At 44.5% G+C, this 18,299-nt stretch overlaps 1 protein-coding gene across 9 annotated transcripts in view; it reads right to left on the reverse strand.

Moving 5' to 3' along the window:
- Positions 1-8,989: 8,989 nt before the first annotated feature.
- Positions 8,990-18,299, reverse strand: part of Slc8a3 (solute carrier family 8 member A3) — a 133,282-nt gene continuing 123,972 nt past the window's right edge. For 7 of the 9 annotated variants that reach the window (XM_078050128.1, XM_005322845.5, XM_021724843.3 and 4 more), the window contains 4 exons: positions 15,390-15,514; positions 14,750-14,849; positions 12,755-13,030; positions 8,990-9,610 (listed from right to left, as the gene is read on the reverse strand). In XM_078050128.1, coding sequence (XP_077906254.1) covers positions 9,234-9,610; positions 12,755-13,030; positions 14,750-14,849; positions 15,390-15,514 — 878 coding nt within the window. In that variant the 3' untranslated portion in view covers positions 8,990-9,233. The remainder of the gene's footprint in view (positions 9,611-12,754; positions 13,031-14,749; positions 14,850-15,389; positions 15,515-18,299) is intronic. The other 2 variants (XM_021724844.3, XM_078050130.1) reach the window with 1 other exon arrangement.

Here is an 18,299-nt window from a genome sequence, read left to right on the forward strand (position 1 = left end):
TTGCCCATAGTGTTTTTGCTATCATCTGCTTTATGGACTCAGAATGCCTTATGGCATCTTCTACAACATGTCTCTAACCAGAGGTGCGGGTCTGACCATATTTTCTATTATCCAAAGGAGGCTTGACCTTGGGTGGGATGGCTTGATGCAGACTCAATTACAGCACAAGCTAGGAGATAATACCTTGTGAAATTATTGTGCTATCTTACTGTATATGTTCTAACTTACATTCTTTAATATTTAGTGTTGTCTGCCTCTACATAGGATTCATAGGTCTTGACATCAAGGGGAAAGGGATAGGATCATTTCTGAATCTAATAATCTACTTACGAATTTTTGATTTCTGTTTCTAAGTCTTGGGCTTAGTAAGTTTATAGGTACCAATGTCCAAGGGATAAATGCTTCCACAAGAACCATAGTTATGGTTCTGATGAAAAAGAAGCTGAGCCTTCCCCTAGCCATTTTGGATTCACTGAATTGGGTAGGGTAATTACTTGCAGGAAATTGGGTTGCTGTTACACAATGAGATTAAGAAGGACTGTGTTTGAAACTTGGGGATTCGTTTAGTGTGTATTTTCAAGCTCTCTTACTCAAAAGTACTGATCAATGAAAATCTGAGCAACATGCCAAGAACCATGAAGGTTTTCATGATCCCACCAAGTAAAGAACTTTGCCCAGTTTAGATGCTGGGTGGAATCGTTGGAAAAGGTGACAGCATGACATAGCAGAAGGTGAATGTATAGAGTCTGCCATTTTGTAGCTCTGTAAGAATCTTAATATTTGAGGTTAACCAACCATCCCAGTTTCCCAGGACTGGGGGATTTCCTGGGACACAAGACTTTCAGTGCTAAAACTGTGAAAGTCCTGGGATAATCAAGACAGAGCATACTGTTATGGTCTTTATTTTCTTCTGTAAATAATGACTTCATTTCATACCCAATAAGAGTGTGTGAAGGTGGTAGGATCTTGGACCTCAGTAGACCTAGATCTTGGATCTCAGTAGACCTAGATATGAAGTGCCACTTGTGAAATGTCCTTGGACAGATTCCTCAACTTCTCCCAGGGCCTCCCTTCTTTCTTGAAGTCCACAAGTTGTTTTTGCTTACCATTATCTGCCTTACTTATTAGCATGCAAGACCTGATGTGGCCTTCTGGCTCTTTCTGGATTGCTCTTTCATTGATACCAAGCTTGTCTGTCTTAATTTTTCACTATGACCTGGGGTTGGTATGACTTGGAAGTCCTGGTGACCACTGGTCATCTCTCCAGGTATTAATTTACAAGCCTAACACTTCTAGGGTATGTATATACTATGTACCATGGTAATTGACTTGACAAGGATTCGTTTAATTTTTGCAACCCTGCATTTTTTTATTGAGAAAAATGAGAACCAGGGAAGTCATCACCTGTTTAAAAATTCACAGGTAGACTTGGGACTCAAACCCTACAGAGTGCTGAGGGCAAGCACCAGCATGTGAAGGTCCAAAATGTAATTCTATAGGCCTTGACCCCATAGCAGGTGTCACACAAATAGCTTCAGTGCCAGGATGGTCACTTAAATGAGAGAGATGGGTTGGATAGGAAATCTGGGGAATTGAGGAGGTAGACCCCGTGTACGTGGGGTGGCCACTTATTAGCACATAAAATCATTAACACTCAGTGTGATCAGAAAAGCCCAGATCCAGATTTTTTTACAAAATATTTCAGTTTTTAAGTATTAACAACTCTTCCAATTTTTAACAAAGCATTGCATGGATCAAGCTCTTCAAGTTCTTCAAGATTTTAACTGCCGCCCCACAGTCACAGAAAGAAAAATTGATTGAATGAGTTAGAGGTACTGATCATGGGAAGAGAATGAATATTTACCACAGTGTGGAAAAATTCCATTCACGTAATGGTCAGTTTGTAAGAAAGATGGCAGGGTGAGGACCAGCTTCCATTGTTTTCCCACTCAGGTAGAAGTAAGAAAGTAAGATGAGCAGAAAGGACCAGGAGTAGAAAACAGAAATTGAGGATTTTGAGGCACCAGAATAGTCTACCTTGAGTCGACTTCTTCCTAGATTTTTCAGAAAAATGCAGCACTATTTCTAGGTATGTGTTAATCAGGTTTTGTTGTTGTTGTTATTGTTGTTGTTGTTGTTGTTTTGTCACTGTGACCAAAACAACCAACAAGAACAATTTAGGGAAGGAAAAGTTTATTTTGAGCTCACCATTTCAGAGATTTAGTCCATGGTGGGTTGACTCTTCTTCTCTGAGTCCAAGGTAAGACAGGACATCAATGGCAGAAGGGCATGGGGCAGGAGGGCTCTTCCATTCATGGCCGCCAGGAAGCCGCAGAGTCAAGGGGAAGGGACTGCAGGGAAAAATGCACCCTTCCAGGGCATGTCCCAGTGACCACCTCCTCCAGCCATGTTCCACCTACCTACAGTTTACCACCCAGTTAGTCCATTCAAACTAAGATGAACTGGGTATAGCTTTCATAATCCAACCATTTTATCTCTGAATACTCCTTCATTCATACAGGAGCTTTGAGGGGACATCTCCTATCCAAATCATAATAGTCCCCAACACAGCAATGTCCTGAGGTGGAGTTTTGGAAAGTGCTTGAATCATGAAAGTGCTAATCTCATTAGTAGATTAATCCATTGGAAAATGAAATCAGTTGAACACTTTTTCCTGTGTTTGCTGGTCGATTGTATATCTTCCTCTGAGAACTGTCTGTAGCAATAATAAGCATTGGCAAAGATGTGGGGAAAAGGCACACTCATACATTGCTGGTGGGACTACAAATTGGTGCAACCACTCTGGAGAGCAGTGTGGAGATTCCTTAGGAAACTTGGAATGGAACCACCATTTGACCCAGCTATCCCACTCCTCAGTCTTTTCCCAAAGGACTTAAAATCAGCATGCTATAGTGATGCAGCCACATCAATGTTTATAGCAGCTCAATTCACGATAGCTAAACTGTGGAACCAACCTAGATGCCCTTCATTAGATAAATGGATTTTAAAAAAACCTGTGGTATATATGCACAATGGAATATTATTCAGCATTAAAAGAGAATAAAATTATGGCATTTGCAGGCAAATGGATGGAGTTGGAGAATATCATGCTAAGTGAATTAAGCCATTCCCCCCCCAAAAAAAAACAAAGGCAGAAAGTTCTCTCTGATTAGTGGATGCTGGTCTATAATTGGGGGAGCATGGGGAGAATGGAGGAACTTTGATTGGGCAAAGACGAGTCAGAGGAAGTGGGTAGTCATGGGGGCAGGAAAGATGGTGGAATGAGATGGACATAATTACCCTCAGTACATGTATGACTGCACATATGGTGTGACTATACATCGTGTACAAACAAAGAAATGAAAAGTTGTGCTCCATTTGTATATGAATCAAAATGCATTCTGCTGTCATATATACTTATTAGAACAAATTAAAAACTGACTGAATATTATCATTACAAAGAAAAATGAAATCAGTATCCCAAAGAGAGATCTTTGTACCCAGTTCATTGAATAGTCAAAATATGGAAACAACTCAAATGTCTGTTGACAGATGAATGGATAAATAGTGGTACATATATAAATGGACTATTACTAAACCTTAAAAATAGAAGGAAATCCTGTCATTTGTATATTGAGGGTGAACCTAGAAGACACGATAAGTGAAATAAGCCAAGCAGAGAAAGGTAAAAATGCCACATGATCTCACTTATAAGTGGAATTCACCAAAGTCAAATTCATGAAACAGAGACTAGAAGGATGATCACCAGGGATTGGGTGAGGGAAATGGGGAGAGGTTGTCTAAAGGATACAAACTTGTAGTTATCAGATGAATAGGTTCTAGACATCTAATGTGCAGCATGAAGACTGTGGTTAAAATATATGGAATACATTCTTGAAATTTGCTAAGAGAGTAGATCTCTACCATTCTTGTCACACAAAAAGGGCAACTAAGCCATTGTGGTGGTGCATGCCTATAATCACAGCAACTTGGGAGGCTGAGACAGGAGGATTGAAAGTTTGGGGCCAGCCTCAGCAACTTAGTGAGGCCTGTCTCAAAATAAAAAAAAATAAATAAAAAGGGATGGGTTTATAGATCAGTGGTAAAGTGATCCTGGGTTTCCCCTTTCATTTCTTGGCCATGTTGTGATGCCCAAGTCTCTCAAGGGAATCTGAGCAGATACAAGTGCCATAGACTTGGACCTTCAGTGCTATGAGCTAAACAAACCTTTTAAAAATATAAAGTACCCAGTCTGAGGTATATTATTATAGATCAGGATTCTATCTCCCTGTTCCCTTCTGAAAATGCAGGAAGTACCACCTGTCATACAGACCAGTGCAGTTTCCCAGGAGTATTTTTTGGGTACACTTTCCCAAGAAGGTGTTTTTTGAATCATCTTTCCCTGGGGCCAGATGACACGCCCTCATTAATTATCAGTAATTATCAGATTTCCCATCTGCCCTCAGATGGTCTATCCAGGTGCCCCTAGAGGAAGCTCCTCAGTAAGGATGGAGACTGAGCAGAGAAGGGGGCCAGAGAAGTCGAGGGACCAGTTGCAGGCTGGCTTCTCCTGCTTCCCCTCCTTGGACACAGCCTGCTTCTCTGTGGATTTCTTTGCCTAGATCCAGTGTCCCAAAATTCCAGCTTTCTCTCTTTCTTTATTCTGATGCTTTTCAGAAGAGATCATGCTTAGGGCCTCACTAAGGTGCTGAGGCTGGCTTTGAACTTGCGATCCTCCTGCCTCAGCCTCCTGGGCTGCTGGGATTACAAGCATGTGCCACCGTGCCCGGCTTATGAAAGGTTTTTGGAACCCACATAGACAAATATCAGCTTTCTCTTGGCCCTGGAGGTAAAAAATATCCATCCTTACCCACAGAGTGATCATGGGTGGGGCAAACACTCATAAGCCATTCATCCTTCCATGGCATAGCATGTCATTGGGAAGCGGCTGCCCAGCCAAGGACCATGCTTCTCAATCTCCTTGGCATTTGGGTTAAAATAGGTTCTTTTACTAATAGAGTATGAGCAAAAGTGATGAGCCTTCCTTCAGAGCCAAGGCAGTTTGGAGTGTATGCACCATCTCTAATTTTCTTCCCATCTGCTGCTGAACGAAGAAGACTCCAAGGCCCCAGAGACTGGCAGAGTTACAACAGGAGAGAAAATGGAGTCCCTGAATCATCATGTGGAAGAAAGCCACCGGCTGATCAAAAGCCATCCTCACTGGATTATCACATGAGGGAGAAATAAACTTTCCTTTTTCTAAGCCCCTGAAATATCAGAGTTGATTTATTACATCAGCTAACAGTGCCCTGAAAATAAGTGAGACTAAGGCGTGTGGCTAGTTCGGTAAAAGGTGCTGACGATGATCGTGTGTGCGACAAATAACATACAGGCCGCAGGACTAGGGTGATACAAAGGGACGTGTACAATACTGTTGTCAATCAAGGTTGCCAGGCCCTTTGTGCATGTGTGCTTGTTCATATGTGCGCGCGCACACACACACACACACACACACACAGACATGCACACGCATGCACACAGAGCTTCTGGATATATTCTAGAATCTCAATGTTAAACCTGGAAGCAATTGACTTCAGTGGTCCTCTGTTACTGTGATGGGACAGGAGAAGCGTTGACTCAAGTCCTCAGAGTTGATGACACTGTTGATGCTGGTGGCATCTGACTGGCCCCAGCATCCTCAGTGAGCAACTTCAGGTTCCTGGGCTGCTCCTTTCAGCCCCATTTGCTGTGGCTTACTTCCCTCTTGACAAAGCCTAGCATCTGGATAATCCAGAAAGGACTCCAAAAAAAGGCAAGGGACGGACACAAATGGATTTCATGATTTTGCATCTACCACTTAATCAGCTCAAAGGTTTTTATTCATTTTCAACTGGGTGGCATGAAAAAAATACTGAATGAGCCTTTTATCCAAGACCCTCTGTCTGTCTGCTTTTTTAATGCCATTGTCTTACAGATCCCATTGTCCCCTAGTTATTGCTTCTACATCAGGACTTGTGCTCCTGATGCAGCTTTTTCCGTGCCAGAAGTTTAAACTTAGGCAAAGGTTAAAAACCCTCAATCCAGAGAAAGAAGTTAGAGAAGAGCCTTCATCACCAACTCATGACCACTCCTGGGCCTAAAACTTTCTCAGACATACCCAGGGGCCACAGCCAGGACCCACCTGCCTTTCCTCCACCCCCAGCAGCTCTTGCCACTCTGTGACCACACCCTATTCTGTTTCAGCCTGTGCCTGTGAGCACGCTGTTCCTTTTGTGTCTGTCCCTCAATACCAAGCCCTCTCACAGGAGTGACTCACTATTTTTTCTTCCTTCAAGATCCTTCCTAAAGGTCACGCTCTCTGGGAGGCCTTTCCCGGCTCCTCTGGGCTGAGTTAGTCTTTCTTTCCAGTGTGTTCCCACAGGACTCCGGCTCGGCCCCTCTGACAGCCATTTCTCTTTTGTACCTTGGTGTTCCCGGGCTTCATAAGCTCTTTCCCATCCTGCAGCTTTTGGAAGGGGCCATCGGGATCCCCACCCTCCTTTCCTTACCTGAATCATTTGGACCAGGAATGGAAATCGGATGCACAACAGTCACTCCACAGGGGCCCGGGCCGCCACCGCAGCCTCCTACAAAGAGGTCTGCCTTCCGGAAATGGCCTTCTGGGAATGAGCTGTGTTCTCTTCATTGAGAATTTGGGCTCAGATGAGAAAAGGGGATGTTCCAGTTAGCAGTGGGAGTGAAGCTGGGAGTGAGGTCATGAAATGCCATCAGGGCTGGTGACTGTGCTGGACCCTGTGTCAGACAAGCAAACCAGGAAGCTCTTTGTGAGGCAGAGGAAAAGGAGGGGCCTAAAAAACAGGGAAACCAGGAGGGGAGAGACCTTGTAGTTTTTTTTTTTTTTTTGGGGGGGAGCGGTCAGTTGTCTGGGTTCCCGAGGGCTTTCAGGCCCCTGAGGCCTGCTGTGCTCCTGCTTTGAGTTCTACAGGATCCCCCTCCCTGGCCTTCCCAGGCCCTCCTCCATTTCTCTGAACTTATTGTAATGGGTTTCTGCTGTTGTTAACCCAAACAGCCTTTATTAAAAGGACCTTTGCTTCGCCCTCTAGACTGTGAGTTTCTGGTGGTCAGATCTCTTCCTCTTCTTTGCGTCACCAGAACCTATCTCAACGTGTGGAGGGCGTCCAAAGTGCTTTTGGTTGAATGAATGGTGAGTGCGTGAATGTGGAGTATGTGTGTCTTGGAAATCAATATGGGGCCCCGGTTTCCTAACTGGGATCTTCCCCCGCTGTGCCCTCCCCTCTATCCCCACAGCTCTCCGTCTGTATGTCCTCCAGCTTCTTAAAAGTCCAAGCTGTGACAGCTGGCATTTCCCTAAAATTTTTGTGCTTAAAAAAGTACATTGGCACCTGACTGTGACGGGAAATGACACTTTCACCTCACCTCGGTTGCACCCGCTTCAGAAGTAACCCAGGGTGATCCCTGGACCATTTGCTGAAGAAACACAGGGAGAAGCGAGCTATATGTAGAGATATAAGTAGAGCTTTTATTTCTTTTTTTTTTTTTTTTAAAACCAACCCAACATTTCCACTGGCAACTGTCAACATAGCTTATGACATGAGCACTGTTTCTTTTTCAGTTATTTTTTTTTCTTAAAAAAAGTGTTTAAAATTAAACAGGTGTTTTTTTTTTTTTAATTTATCCCTCCCCCTTTAGAAAATGTATTTATGTCAATGCAGAAAGCCTAAAGATCCGTGGGCAGTTCTGTGGTGATGTCTGTGTGTTCACTGGTGTGTGTGTGTGTGTTTGTAAAGCCAGGTCCTCTCAAAAGTCATCAGGAAAATTTCCTTGGGGCATGTCCATCTCTTTTTTTCTACCCTCTCAGGCTCCACGGGATTAGAGAGACTGAGACTCTCTTAGGGGGGGCAAGAAATACCTCACAGGCTGGAAAAAAAGCTTCATGAGGTTTTCAAAACAAGCAGGAACATGGGAGAAATGAGGAATTCCAGTTCCCATCCTGTGCAAAAATTTTCAAATGTGGCTCGAGGGCCAGGAGAGGTGGAAGGAGCCCCTTGCTGTCTTATAACCCTCAAACTTGCATCACTTGAAGAAATTTAGGCAGCTCTCTATGTATGGCCCATTAGGAGGTGAGGGGCTGGTGTAGCCCACATTTCTCAGAAGGCTGACATTTTAAATATCGTCTTTTTCTTTAAAGATCTCATTGGGTCGGACACCTCTTCTCTCCTGCTTCAGATACAAAGTCAGAGATGTTCCAGAAGGCATGTGCCCCTTTTGTCTCCTCAGCTGCCCTTTGTCATTATGTACGGTTTCTATTTTTGTCCCATCACCCCCTCGGTGGATTTTCTTGCAGGAGGATCCACATACAGACACGGACACAGTGACATATAGAACCGGAGAGACGTGAACAGGGAAGAGGACAATTGCTTTTGGGTTTGGATTTGATTTCCACGCAAGCAAAGAAAGCTCCACCCGCTTTCCACGTGGGTGTGAGAGCTCATTTCCGCTCAAACGCCACCCAGTCCTCCAAACAACACGGAGGAAAAAAAAAAAGAGATGGGAGACAGGACCTTGCTGGACCTCTGTGACCCTGTGAAAGTGGGAGGTGCGTTTCTGAAAATTCATGCCTCCATCTGTCGCCTTGGACCTGGGATTCTTTCACGGCACTTTGTCACTAACTTCAGAAAGAAGAGACAAAGACAAAACAACCAGCAAAGCCCGATGGGAGAAATGAAAACAACCACCCTAATGATTGGGATGAAAAGAGAACCCAGACCAGCCGCGTGGTTTGGTTCCTGTTCGCGCCTCACCAGCTGGATGGGAGAATCGTGACACATCCCAGTGGAGAGACAGGAGAAACCCTGTCCTCAAAGAAACTCGAGGCAAAGGAATAATCCGAAGGTGGACTAGAAGGACACAGGGTCTGCCCTTTGTTGGGTCAGGGATAGGAGTAGGAGTGAGAAGACAGAGGTGGATCTGTTGCTGTTGTTGGTTTGTATTTAATGAAATACTTTGGAAAGTGGGTGTCTCCTCCGTTCTATCTGATGAAGACTTGGCCCTTTCAGAGTGTGGCCAGGGCCTAGGTCAGGTGAGGTTCCTGGGGCTCGGCCCTGATGCTGCCTCCGCAGGGCTGCTCAGCCTGGGAAGGTCACTGTTGGGAAAGTGCCCTTCTCTTGGAAGAAAGTTCTTGGCCTGCCCTGCCGGAGGCCTGGTTCTGGCGCTCAGAACCCCTTGATGTAGCAGTAGGCCTCCAGTGTGGCAAAGAGTATGTAGAGGAGCCACAGGCTCACAAAGAGCCACGTCGTGGCCAGCTTGCAGCCGCGGGGGCCACCGAGCTCCCCACCCAGGTGGGGCCGCCGTCGGTACAAGAGCACACTGATGCAGACAAATGCAAAGATGGTGAAAAGGGTGACGGAGAAGGCCAGTGTGCCTGCGGACACGTGGAACTCCTGTCCCTGCAGGGCCCAGTAGATGGCGGCCACGGACCAGGCCAGGCCAATACCCAGGAAGACATTGACGGCGTTGCTGCCAGTAACGTTGCCGATGGAGGCGTCTGCGTACACATCCTGGAGGGCGGCGGCTTTGCTGGCAAATGTATCTGGAAAAGGACACAGACAAACGGGAGCTGGTGGGAGTCTGAGATGTGGAGGGCCTTTCTTCAAGTATGCCCCAGGGCACCCTGGCAGCAGGAGCTAAGGGGCCACGGCCAGTTCTGTCCCTTAATGAGCTGTGTGGCCTTGGGCAGGTCCCACTGCTGATTTGGGCTTCCTAGTCCTGAAAGATTACTAAGAGCCATCTAGTCCTGATATTCACCAAAAGGATTCATTGTTCTGTTTTGATTACTTTTTTCATTAAGGAGAGTTCGCCATTTTAGAATGTCTTCCCAGGGAACATTCTGGGAATGTTTGACATCCTGGGAAACTGCTTAACGTGGATGCCTGATTATAATTGTCTGAGCAATGCCTATAGGCTGGGGAGGGGGGTGGGCATTGATTTTCAGGCACCAAGGACAAGCAGGGTAAGCTGTGGACTCAAGGAAGACGGGGTTCTCTCTTTGCTGTTAGTATATGGATCACAAAGACTTGAAGGATATTTGCCTTTGGATCTTGGCACAGGTTGTAGGCCCAGGGAGGATCGCCAGGGACATCTAGCCCATTACTTTTATTTTGTAGGTAAGGAAAATAAGGGTCAAGGATCTACCCAAGGTCACAAAGGAAGTTAGCAAGAAACTTGACTTTCATGTAAGGTTCCTACCATTGACCTTCAACCAAAGAGCACCAGCCAGCTGTGAAATCAGATGTGGACCATAGCATCAACTTCCCAATGCTCCAAGTGCTGTTAGCTATTTTTTGGACCAATTGCCAGGATTTGGAAATACCTCAAGACACCTCCCTGGCTGGTTTCTCCGGACTTGCCTCAACATTGCCAGTTTTCTCAGATCTCCTGGAGAAAACCTCTTGCCCTTTCTTGCCCGTGACCTTGCACTCAATCCTCTATTATTTATTCCCACATCTATTCTTTTCCCCATATCTGCTCTTTTCCCTCTGCTGGCTTGGGTCTCTCAATGCCTGGAGAACAGTGATCACAGGGCATCTCATATACTAAATCTTGCCTGTATCATCCATCTAATTTCTTCCTTTCTTCCTCCCTCCCTCCCTCCCTCTCCCTCTTTCTTTCTTTCTTTCTTTCTTTCTTTCTTTCTTTCTTTCTTTCTTTCTTTCTTTCTTTCTTTCTTTCTCTCTCTCTCTCTCTCTCTCTCTCTCTCTCTCTCTCTCTCTCTCTCTCTCTTTCTTTCCTTTTCTTTCTCTTTTTGGTGCCAAGAATTGAACCCAGAGGTGCTTAACCACTGAGCCACATCCCCAGCCCTTTTCTTTATTTTTTATTTTGAGACAGGTTCTTGCTAAGTTGCCTAGGACCTTGCTAAGTTGCTGAGGCCGGCTTTGAACTTGCGATCCTCTTGCCTTACCCTCCTGAGCCTCTGGGATTATAGATGTGCACTACAGTGCCTGGCTCTAATTTCTTATCACTCAATTTATTTCCATGATAACCAAACCTCTTGCATCACTAACAAACCCACAGTCTGTGCTGAGGTTTGAAGAAAAGGTTTTCCTAAAGTGTGACATAGATTTAGTTACTCTCCAGGAGGGTAAATTTTCTTGGTTCAGAGAGGGCTTCCCTTGGTTCAGCCAGCAGATTCCTGCCCAGTGAGATTTAGCCTCACCCCTCAAATAGAAGGATATCCTCTGCTTCTCCCTGGGGCAGTTGAAGCTGGGAGGAGTTCAGGGTTCAGATGCCCTGGAGGTCCCAACCAAATTGTATAAGGCTTTTGATTAATTGTATGAGGCTGCATTAGTTAATTCCTGCTTCTCACTCAGGCCCAGCTTCCATATGATTTCCCTTGGAAGCCATCCCTGACCCCAGCCTAGCCCAAGTCTCCCTGGTTTATATCTTTCTCTTTATATCACTTATTGAGATCATTTTAATCACAGCATTTGAATGTAGTCTTTCTCCTTTACCTGGATTATAAACTTGGGGTGGGAAAGGAAACACATCTGGTATTATCCCATACGTGATATGTCCCCCAAAAGATCACATGTGAGACAATGTGAGAGGGTTGGTGGAGGTTGGGGATGTTAGGAGGAGGTGTTAAGTTGTGAGAGCCTTAAACTAATCAGTGAATTGATCCATGATGGGATTAACTAAGTGATGGCTGGAGGAGGTGGGGCATCAGGGGCGTGGCTTTGGGGTATATATTTGTACGGGCGAGTGGAGCCTCTCTCTCTCTCTCTCTGCTTTCTGATCATCATGAGTGCCACTTTCCTCTGTTATACTCTCTTGCCATGTTGTTCTGCTTCATCTTGAGCCCCAAGGAATGGAGTCAGTTGTCTACGAACTGAGACCTCTGAAACCATGAGCCCCCAGAGAAACATTTCCTCCTCTACAATTGTGCTGGTCAGATCTTTTTGTTACCGCAGCAAAAAAGCTGACTAAAGCAACATCTGTAGTCTCTCCTAACAGCCCCAGCAACTAGCACTCTACTGTATCAGGCGTAATAGGAGCTCAGTAAATATTTGTCTAATAAATGAATTAGTGACACCTACTCCCGTTAGTCTTTGAGTATTTAGAAGGAAATAAATACTATGCAATTCATCATATGAAAGGGCAAATCTCACTAAGCTTTCTTTGCCTGTCCTGCTAGGGGACACTTTGTATTCACAGGTGTCCTTACAAATAGAAGAGACCAAGAATGCTTGTGGACATTTCTGTTGTGACATTTTCAGGCAGGTTGATCTTTCGTCTCTCAGAGACTGCCAGCGGTAAATGGAAGAACAGTGTCTACCTTCTTTGAATGACATTGTTTGTGTGCCCTGTTAATGTAATAGAGAGATTAAGAAATTTGGGCCACTTACTTTGGGCAGGTAGCTTAAGCTCCATGGACCTCAGTTTTCTCATTTGTTATGTGGGGATAATAACTTTCCCTATTTAATAAGGTCTTGGTAAGCATGGCAGGGATGTAGACTTTTTTAGCATCCATAGTGCCTGTCACATCAAAAGTGCTCCATAAATGTTAGTCATCCTTATTAATATTGTCATTCATCCCCTTGATGGACTTTTGTGCACTGTAAGCGCAGAGGTTCTGTTACACTCAGATCTGCGATGCCAAAGAAGATGAGGCAGAGCACAGGGCTCATGTGAACCAGGCCATTCCCCTTTGCAGACTCAAGCCCCTCTCTCCTCTCACCTGGCACAGAGGTACCAAATGCCACAAAAACAACAGCTGTGACTGAATCCTTGAGACCAATTGTGCAGCCAAAGTGGGAGGCCAGGTCCCCGATGATGGCGGTGAGCATGCCGATGATGAGGATGGAGACCACGAAGCAGGCCCAGCCGTGGCAGTACTCCGTGGGGGGCACGCAGGCAAACAGCACCTTCCAGAAGACCGTCAGGAAGTGCATGACGTAGTCAAAGCAGGATGGCAGCCTCTCCTCCCCTGACTCATCCTCATCCTCATCCCCTGCTGGAGACAAGATAAGCAAGTCCCAGAAAGGACAGTGAGTGAGATCAGATCCTCATTCAGGGAAAATCAAGTCCATCCCACATTGCAGGCGTCATTGACCAGAGGGGGTCTACAGCTCTCTCTGGGCATCTGGTGACCCACACGGGGTGTGGACATTGGAAAACAGCCAGGAAATGGGAAACAATTTGGTCATTTGGTTGTCAATTTGGATGCAGGCACAAAATGAGATTGGGAGAAAGAGCAAGGGAACAAGGAAGAGAAGAGACAAAGAGGTCGACAGGGTGGGAGAACACGAGAAGAGCAAGGTCATGGAAGAGGAGGAAGGGAGGATGGAGCAGGCTGTATTTGACTCCGAGGCCCAGAAAAGAAAATGCACTCTGTGCTCACTCTTCACTGGATGCCAATGAGGCTCCCCTCGGATTATCTGGACCGGCTTCTCTGATAAACATCGTATGTCTGGTCATTATCCATCCTCAGATGGCTGTCATTCCAGATCATGCAGGTTTACCAGAGAGCCAGTACCCTTTTCCAAGTACCCCATGGGACAGAGCGGGGAATGGGCCTCGATTGTCCTTGCCAGGAAACATGAGCAGAGTTGCCCATTCAGCATCTCAGAAGAGATGTGCTGTCGCCTCTCAGTTCCTGGTCAAGATCAGCTCGTCACGTTTGGGCATAATGGGTAGAAGCTGAGTTTCTAAAGAACAGCAATCAGGAACTGGGTTCCAATTCCAGTTTTACCACAAAGAAAATCTGTAACTAGGGTACATTATCTATTGTTTTTGAAGCTCAGTTCCTGCATTGGTAAAAGGAGAAGGGTAGATTCTGTGGACTACATTCTGTTTACTGTCTCTTGAGGGGCACTGTCAGGTCATCAGAGGGGGCAATGGAAGGATCGATGTGAAAGTAGGGCAGCAGCAGCAGCAGCAGCAAACCTTTCTTCCTGGCGGTACTTTTGCTCTGGCTCTGGGGCCTTGGGGATGTGACCCTGTGAGTTGCTATGACAACAAAACCTCCTGAAAAAAGACAAGGCCAGTAGTGCTCAGCAGTACAAAGAGGCCTCAGTGATGCTGAGAGGCAATGTGGGGTGGTTGGGAGACTCTGTTCATTCCCATTCTAATGTACCTGCAGGCCTCTGGGACTCCTGGCTGGGCTGTCAGTCAATGCTGAAGTAGAGGTTTGGAGTCATCCAGGGAGGAGATTTGTTCAAGAGTCAATGTAAAGCATTTTGAAAACTCCTGACCCCTATCTTGCGAGATCAGAATCATCCCTCATTTCATAGAAAAGGGAGATCAAGTTCATGAGAAGAAGGAATGACCAAAAAAAAAAAAAAAACCCAACAATTTGTGGTGTACTTGTTTGGTACCTGACTCTGAACCCTTTCTGCTTTTCTGAGAAATGTAGTGATAGTTCCCTTTTGGAATGAGGACATTGAGGACAAAGAGGATACTTGCTCTGGTCCACATAGGACGACCAGATTTGAGGCCAGACACAGCCATACTCTTTTTAGTCACCCCACCATCCTCTTCCAAAGTGACCCAGTGAAGCAGCTGAATACTGAGCACCAGGACTAGGAAGATGGAATGCAGCCACCCCCCCAAAAAAAAACAAAAACAAAAACAAAAACAAAAAAACAACTGGTGAGCCACTGATGGTGTCGTGCTCTTGCTTCTCCTGGGTTGTCTGCTTCTCCCAGCAAGGCCATTTTTAGACCCTTCTTACCTGCACTGACAGTGATGGCCTCCATGAACTGGTCCCTCCAGGAGTGGGTCCCCACAACCAAGGCCAGGTTTGTCTTCCTGATCAGTTTGTCCACTGTAGTCTGTCAGGGAGAGAAAAACTTGAACTCATGAGGTTAGAGTGCCCAGAACCAAGGAGGAGCCTGCTGCTTCAGAGGAATGAAAGATGCCCTGCATCCTGGGGTTCTGGAAGTTATGGATGGAGCAGCCACGTTGGTTTAAATCCTCTGGGGCAATCTTCTACTTGCCTTTTTTTTTTTTTTTTTTTTTTTTGGTTATGACTCCTGACATTGGATATTTGGAGAGAACAGGGTCTGATGTCAATAAACCTTGCCCTACACCACTGAGTTTTAGTGTCTTTGTTTTAAAGATACAATTAAACAATTGTGATGATACATCTACCATCTTTCTAGCTATTCATTTCATATTCTGTATTTTTTTTCACAATATTTCCAGCACTGTTGTTTCAGGTTACAAATGGGGAAAGAGACACCTGAAGTGGGTAAGTGATTTGTTCAGCTTCAACTTCACATATTCAGTGGTGAAACTGGAGCAGAACCCCAGGTCTTCTGCCCCCATCCTGATTGATCTATTATTGAATTAGACCTCACTGATGGCCTGACCTTGAACTCATAGGACTCTTCAATGATGACCTCTAGTTTGGGGTGTTCACCCAATATTGGCTTTCCCATCTCTGCTATCCTCTTGGCTTCCTCTTCCTCCATAGTCAGCTTCCTGTCTGTCACCTCTGCAAAAAAAAAAAAAAAAAGGAAATCAAGCAAGCTTTAGAACCTTTTCCATGTCTTGGCAATTTAAAGCTCAGCATATTAGACATGTGCGACAGATACAAAACAAATAGCTCTTGGGAATGGGGACTTTGTGCATTTTACTGCCTCTTTCTATGTATGTCGTGCTAAACACTTCATGACCATTGGGCCAGGAGAGGATTCTTGTAGGCTTGGATAAGAAGTCCTGTTTGTATACCTGGGTGGGCAACATGACTCAAAGACCTTCTGAGAAATAGCACCAAGTAAAGTCCCCCAAATCATTCAGTGTGTTGTGGGGAGCTAGTAAGGAAAGTTGAACTCTTGACATTTGACTATTTTGAACAGTTGGGCCTGTTTAACTTCATGTAAGAGTTCTTGGAGGCACAATTATCCAAAGAGAACAGCTGGTCCACATCAACATCTGTTTCCAACATTGCAGGTTCTCTCCCCTCTGGAAAGGAGAAAGGGGGTTTCCAGGGTGTCTACATTTTGTACAAGAGACGATTGTCCTCCTGGTGAGACACTTGGAAGATTTCCCCCCAAATATCATGGTGTTCCAATGAATGATTCCCCAGTGTTTCCATACAAATGAGGCCTATTTCTTCTGGAACACAAATACTTATTCAAACATAAAATAAAATAAAGTTCTTCCTTTACTTTCTCTGGAGGCATTCTCTGTGTCCCTCAGCATCTTGACTCATTTACCATTCTCGTGTCGCACAGTTAGACATTTTTTCTGCTTCATCTGGTGAGTCCATTTTAAGACCACTTCACCATGAAGACATGTTTTCTGGATTAGAGTGAAATAGAGATGGAATCTTTTTATTCCCCTTTGATTAGAAAATCGCTCTTGGCGGCCTGTTTCTTTCAAAGCTCATTTAAACATCTTCCCATCCAAGTCCACATTCTCACATGCAATTAATTCTTTTATTCGGCTCCTTAATTGCTTTCATTCCACACAGTAAACCTCCCAGGGGAATTCGATAGTCCTTGGATAATATGAAGGACGAGATGGGTCAGAGGCCAGGAAGATCTTTTTTTTTTTCTTTCTTTCTCACTGGGGAATTGGTGAAGCAAGGGGAGGGACAAGGCTCAAGTTCTTGAGGTTGCAATAAAAAGAATTCTCGGAAAAGACCATAAACCAAGAATATAAGTTACTAAAGAGAGAGCCTTGTATTTTTATATAACATTTATTTTCTTTATTCTTTCTCTCTTTTTCTTTTTTCTTTTCTCTCTTTCTTTCTTTCTTTCTTTCTTTTTTTGGTAGACATGGTATGAATGTTCACAGTCTCTGATTTCTGCACTTGCTGTTTTATTACTGTCCCTGGCATCAAATATAAAAAGCAATCCCAAAACTTCGTGGGAGCTGTCCATGGTCCTAACCCCCCTCTGGTGCTGGTGGCCACTTTTGGAAACAAGTATTTCTCAAGGATGTATGTTCTTTTATATATAAGTCAGAAGACACCTGCTAGCATTCTAACTACATTTAATTAATTTATTCTGGTTCTCTGGTTAGTTAATTCTGAAGGTATATCTGTGTGCATCTAGGGTTCTGGCTATGCACAAGGCCAGAAATCCTAGAAATCAGTCTGCATGTCACACTGGAAAAAAGCCCTTAGAAAAAGACATATGGATTCCTTCAAAGAATGGAATAGTTTTTTCCTCTTCTTTCAGGGTTTGGCACCGTATCATGATGCCTGTCTTAGCAGTGACAGTGTTGTTCCACCCCTCCCTCCCAGTTCCCCTATGTCTTACTTTTACATGTGCCTTAAGAACTTTAGACCACTATAATGAGCTCTCCAGTGACATAGAAATGTACCTGTCTAACCCCTTGTCTAGCTATCAATCTATCCCTGTATCCATCTGGCATGATATTCATCTACCTACTGACCTGTCCACCCCTGTGGTGACAGCCAGTTTTTCCATTTAGTTTTCAGCAAAAAAAAAAATCTTTTTTGACAAATAACCAATGCTCTATCTTTAGGTCTCCTACAACCCCACATGAGGCACTCTGTATTTATCTGTTAATTGATTGATTCACATGCCTCTATATAAACTCTGATTTAGCATCTTGGTTTGGCAGCAATTCCTGCCTTTTTCTATTTTAGTAATAAGCATTGCTTTCAATTCAGATCAAATTAATTTCTTGAGAGAATGTTAAGTCTCCAGCTTAGAATATTATAGTGAGTCTGATCACTTGTTGGTGGAACTCCTCAGAACTTCAAGTGAAGAGAATAAATGACAGGTGATCCTGATATGCAGACTGACTAAACACACTATCAGTTCTAGGAATAGAAAAAAAAAAAGATAGGTGGGAACGAAAAGAAAGAGAGAGAAAGAATATGAATCAGATGGAAGATTGGACAAGTACTGAAAGCACAAAGAACTTGCCAAGCCAGACAAGGCTGTGAATACTCTGCAAGTATCCTTACTGAGAAGTGAGGTGATACAGCCAGGGCTGTCACTCCCAGGCCCTTGAGCTTGGTGGGTAGCTCGGGATGAACATATTGACTTTCTGTGTCTAGTGCCACCAGGCATTTTAGCCACTTCAGTCTATCCTGCCAGGAATAAGAATTTGAGTTTCCCAGTGAATTTAAAGCCTAATCAAAGCTTTCTAAATTAAAGATCTATGGATTGGAATGTCTAGAAAAAGTGTCGTTCCCCCCCCCCAATTTTTAGTTTCTAGTGATATTTGAAAGTGTGTTAAAAGTATAAAGAAACTTAAGGTCAATCCCAATCTTTGTTGTATGTATATTTGTATGAGGT

Source organism: Ictidomys tridecemlineatus, chromosome 5, assembly GCF_052094955.1.
Source record: "Ictidomys tridecemlineatus isolate mIctTri1 chromosome 5, mIctTri1.hap1, whole genome shotgun sequence".
Taxonomy (NCBI): Eukaryota; Metazoa; Chordata; class Mammalia; order Rodentia; family Sciuridae; genus Ictidomys; species Ictidomys tridecemlineatus.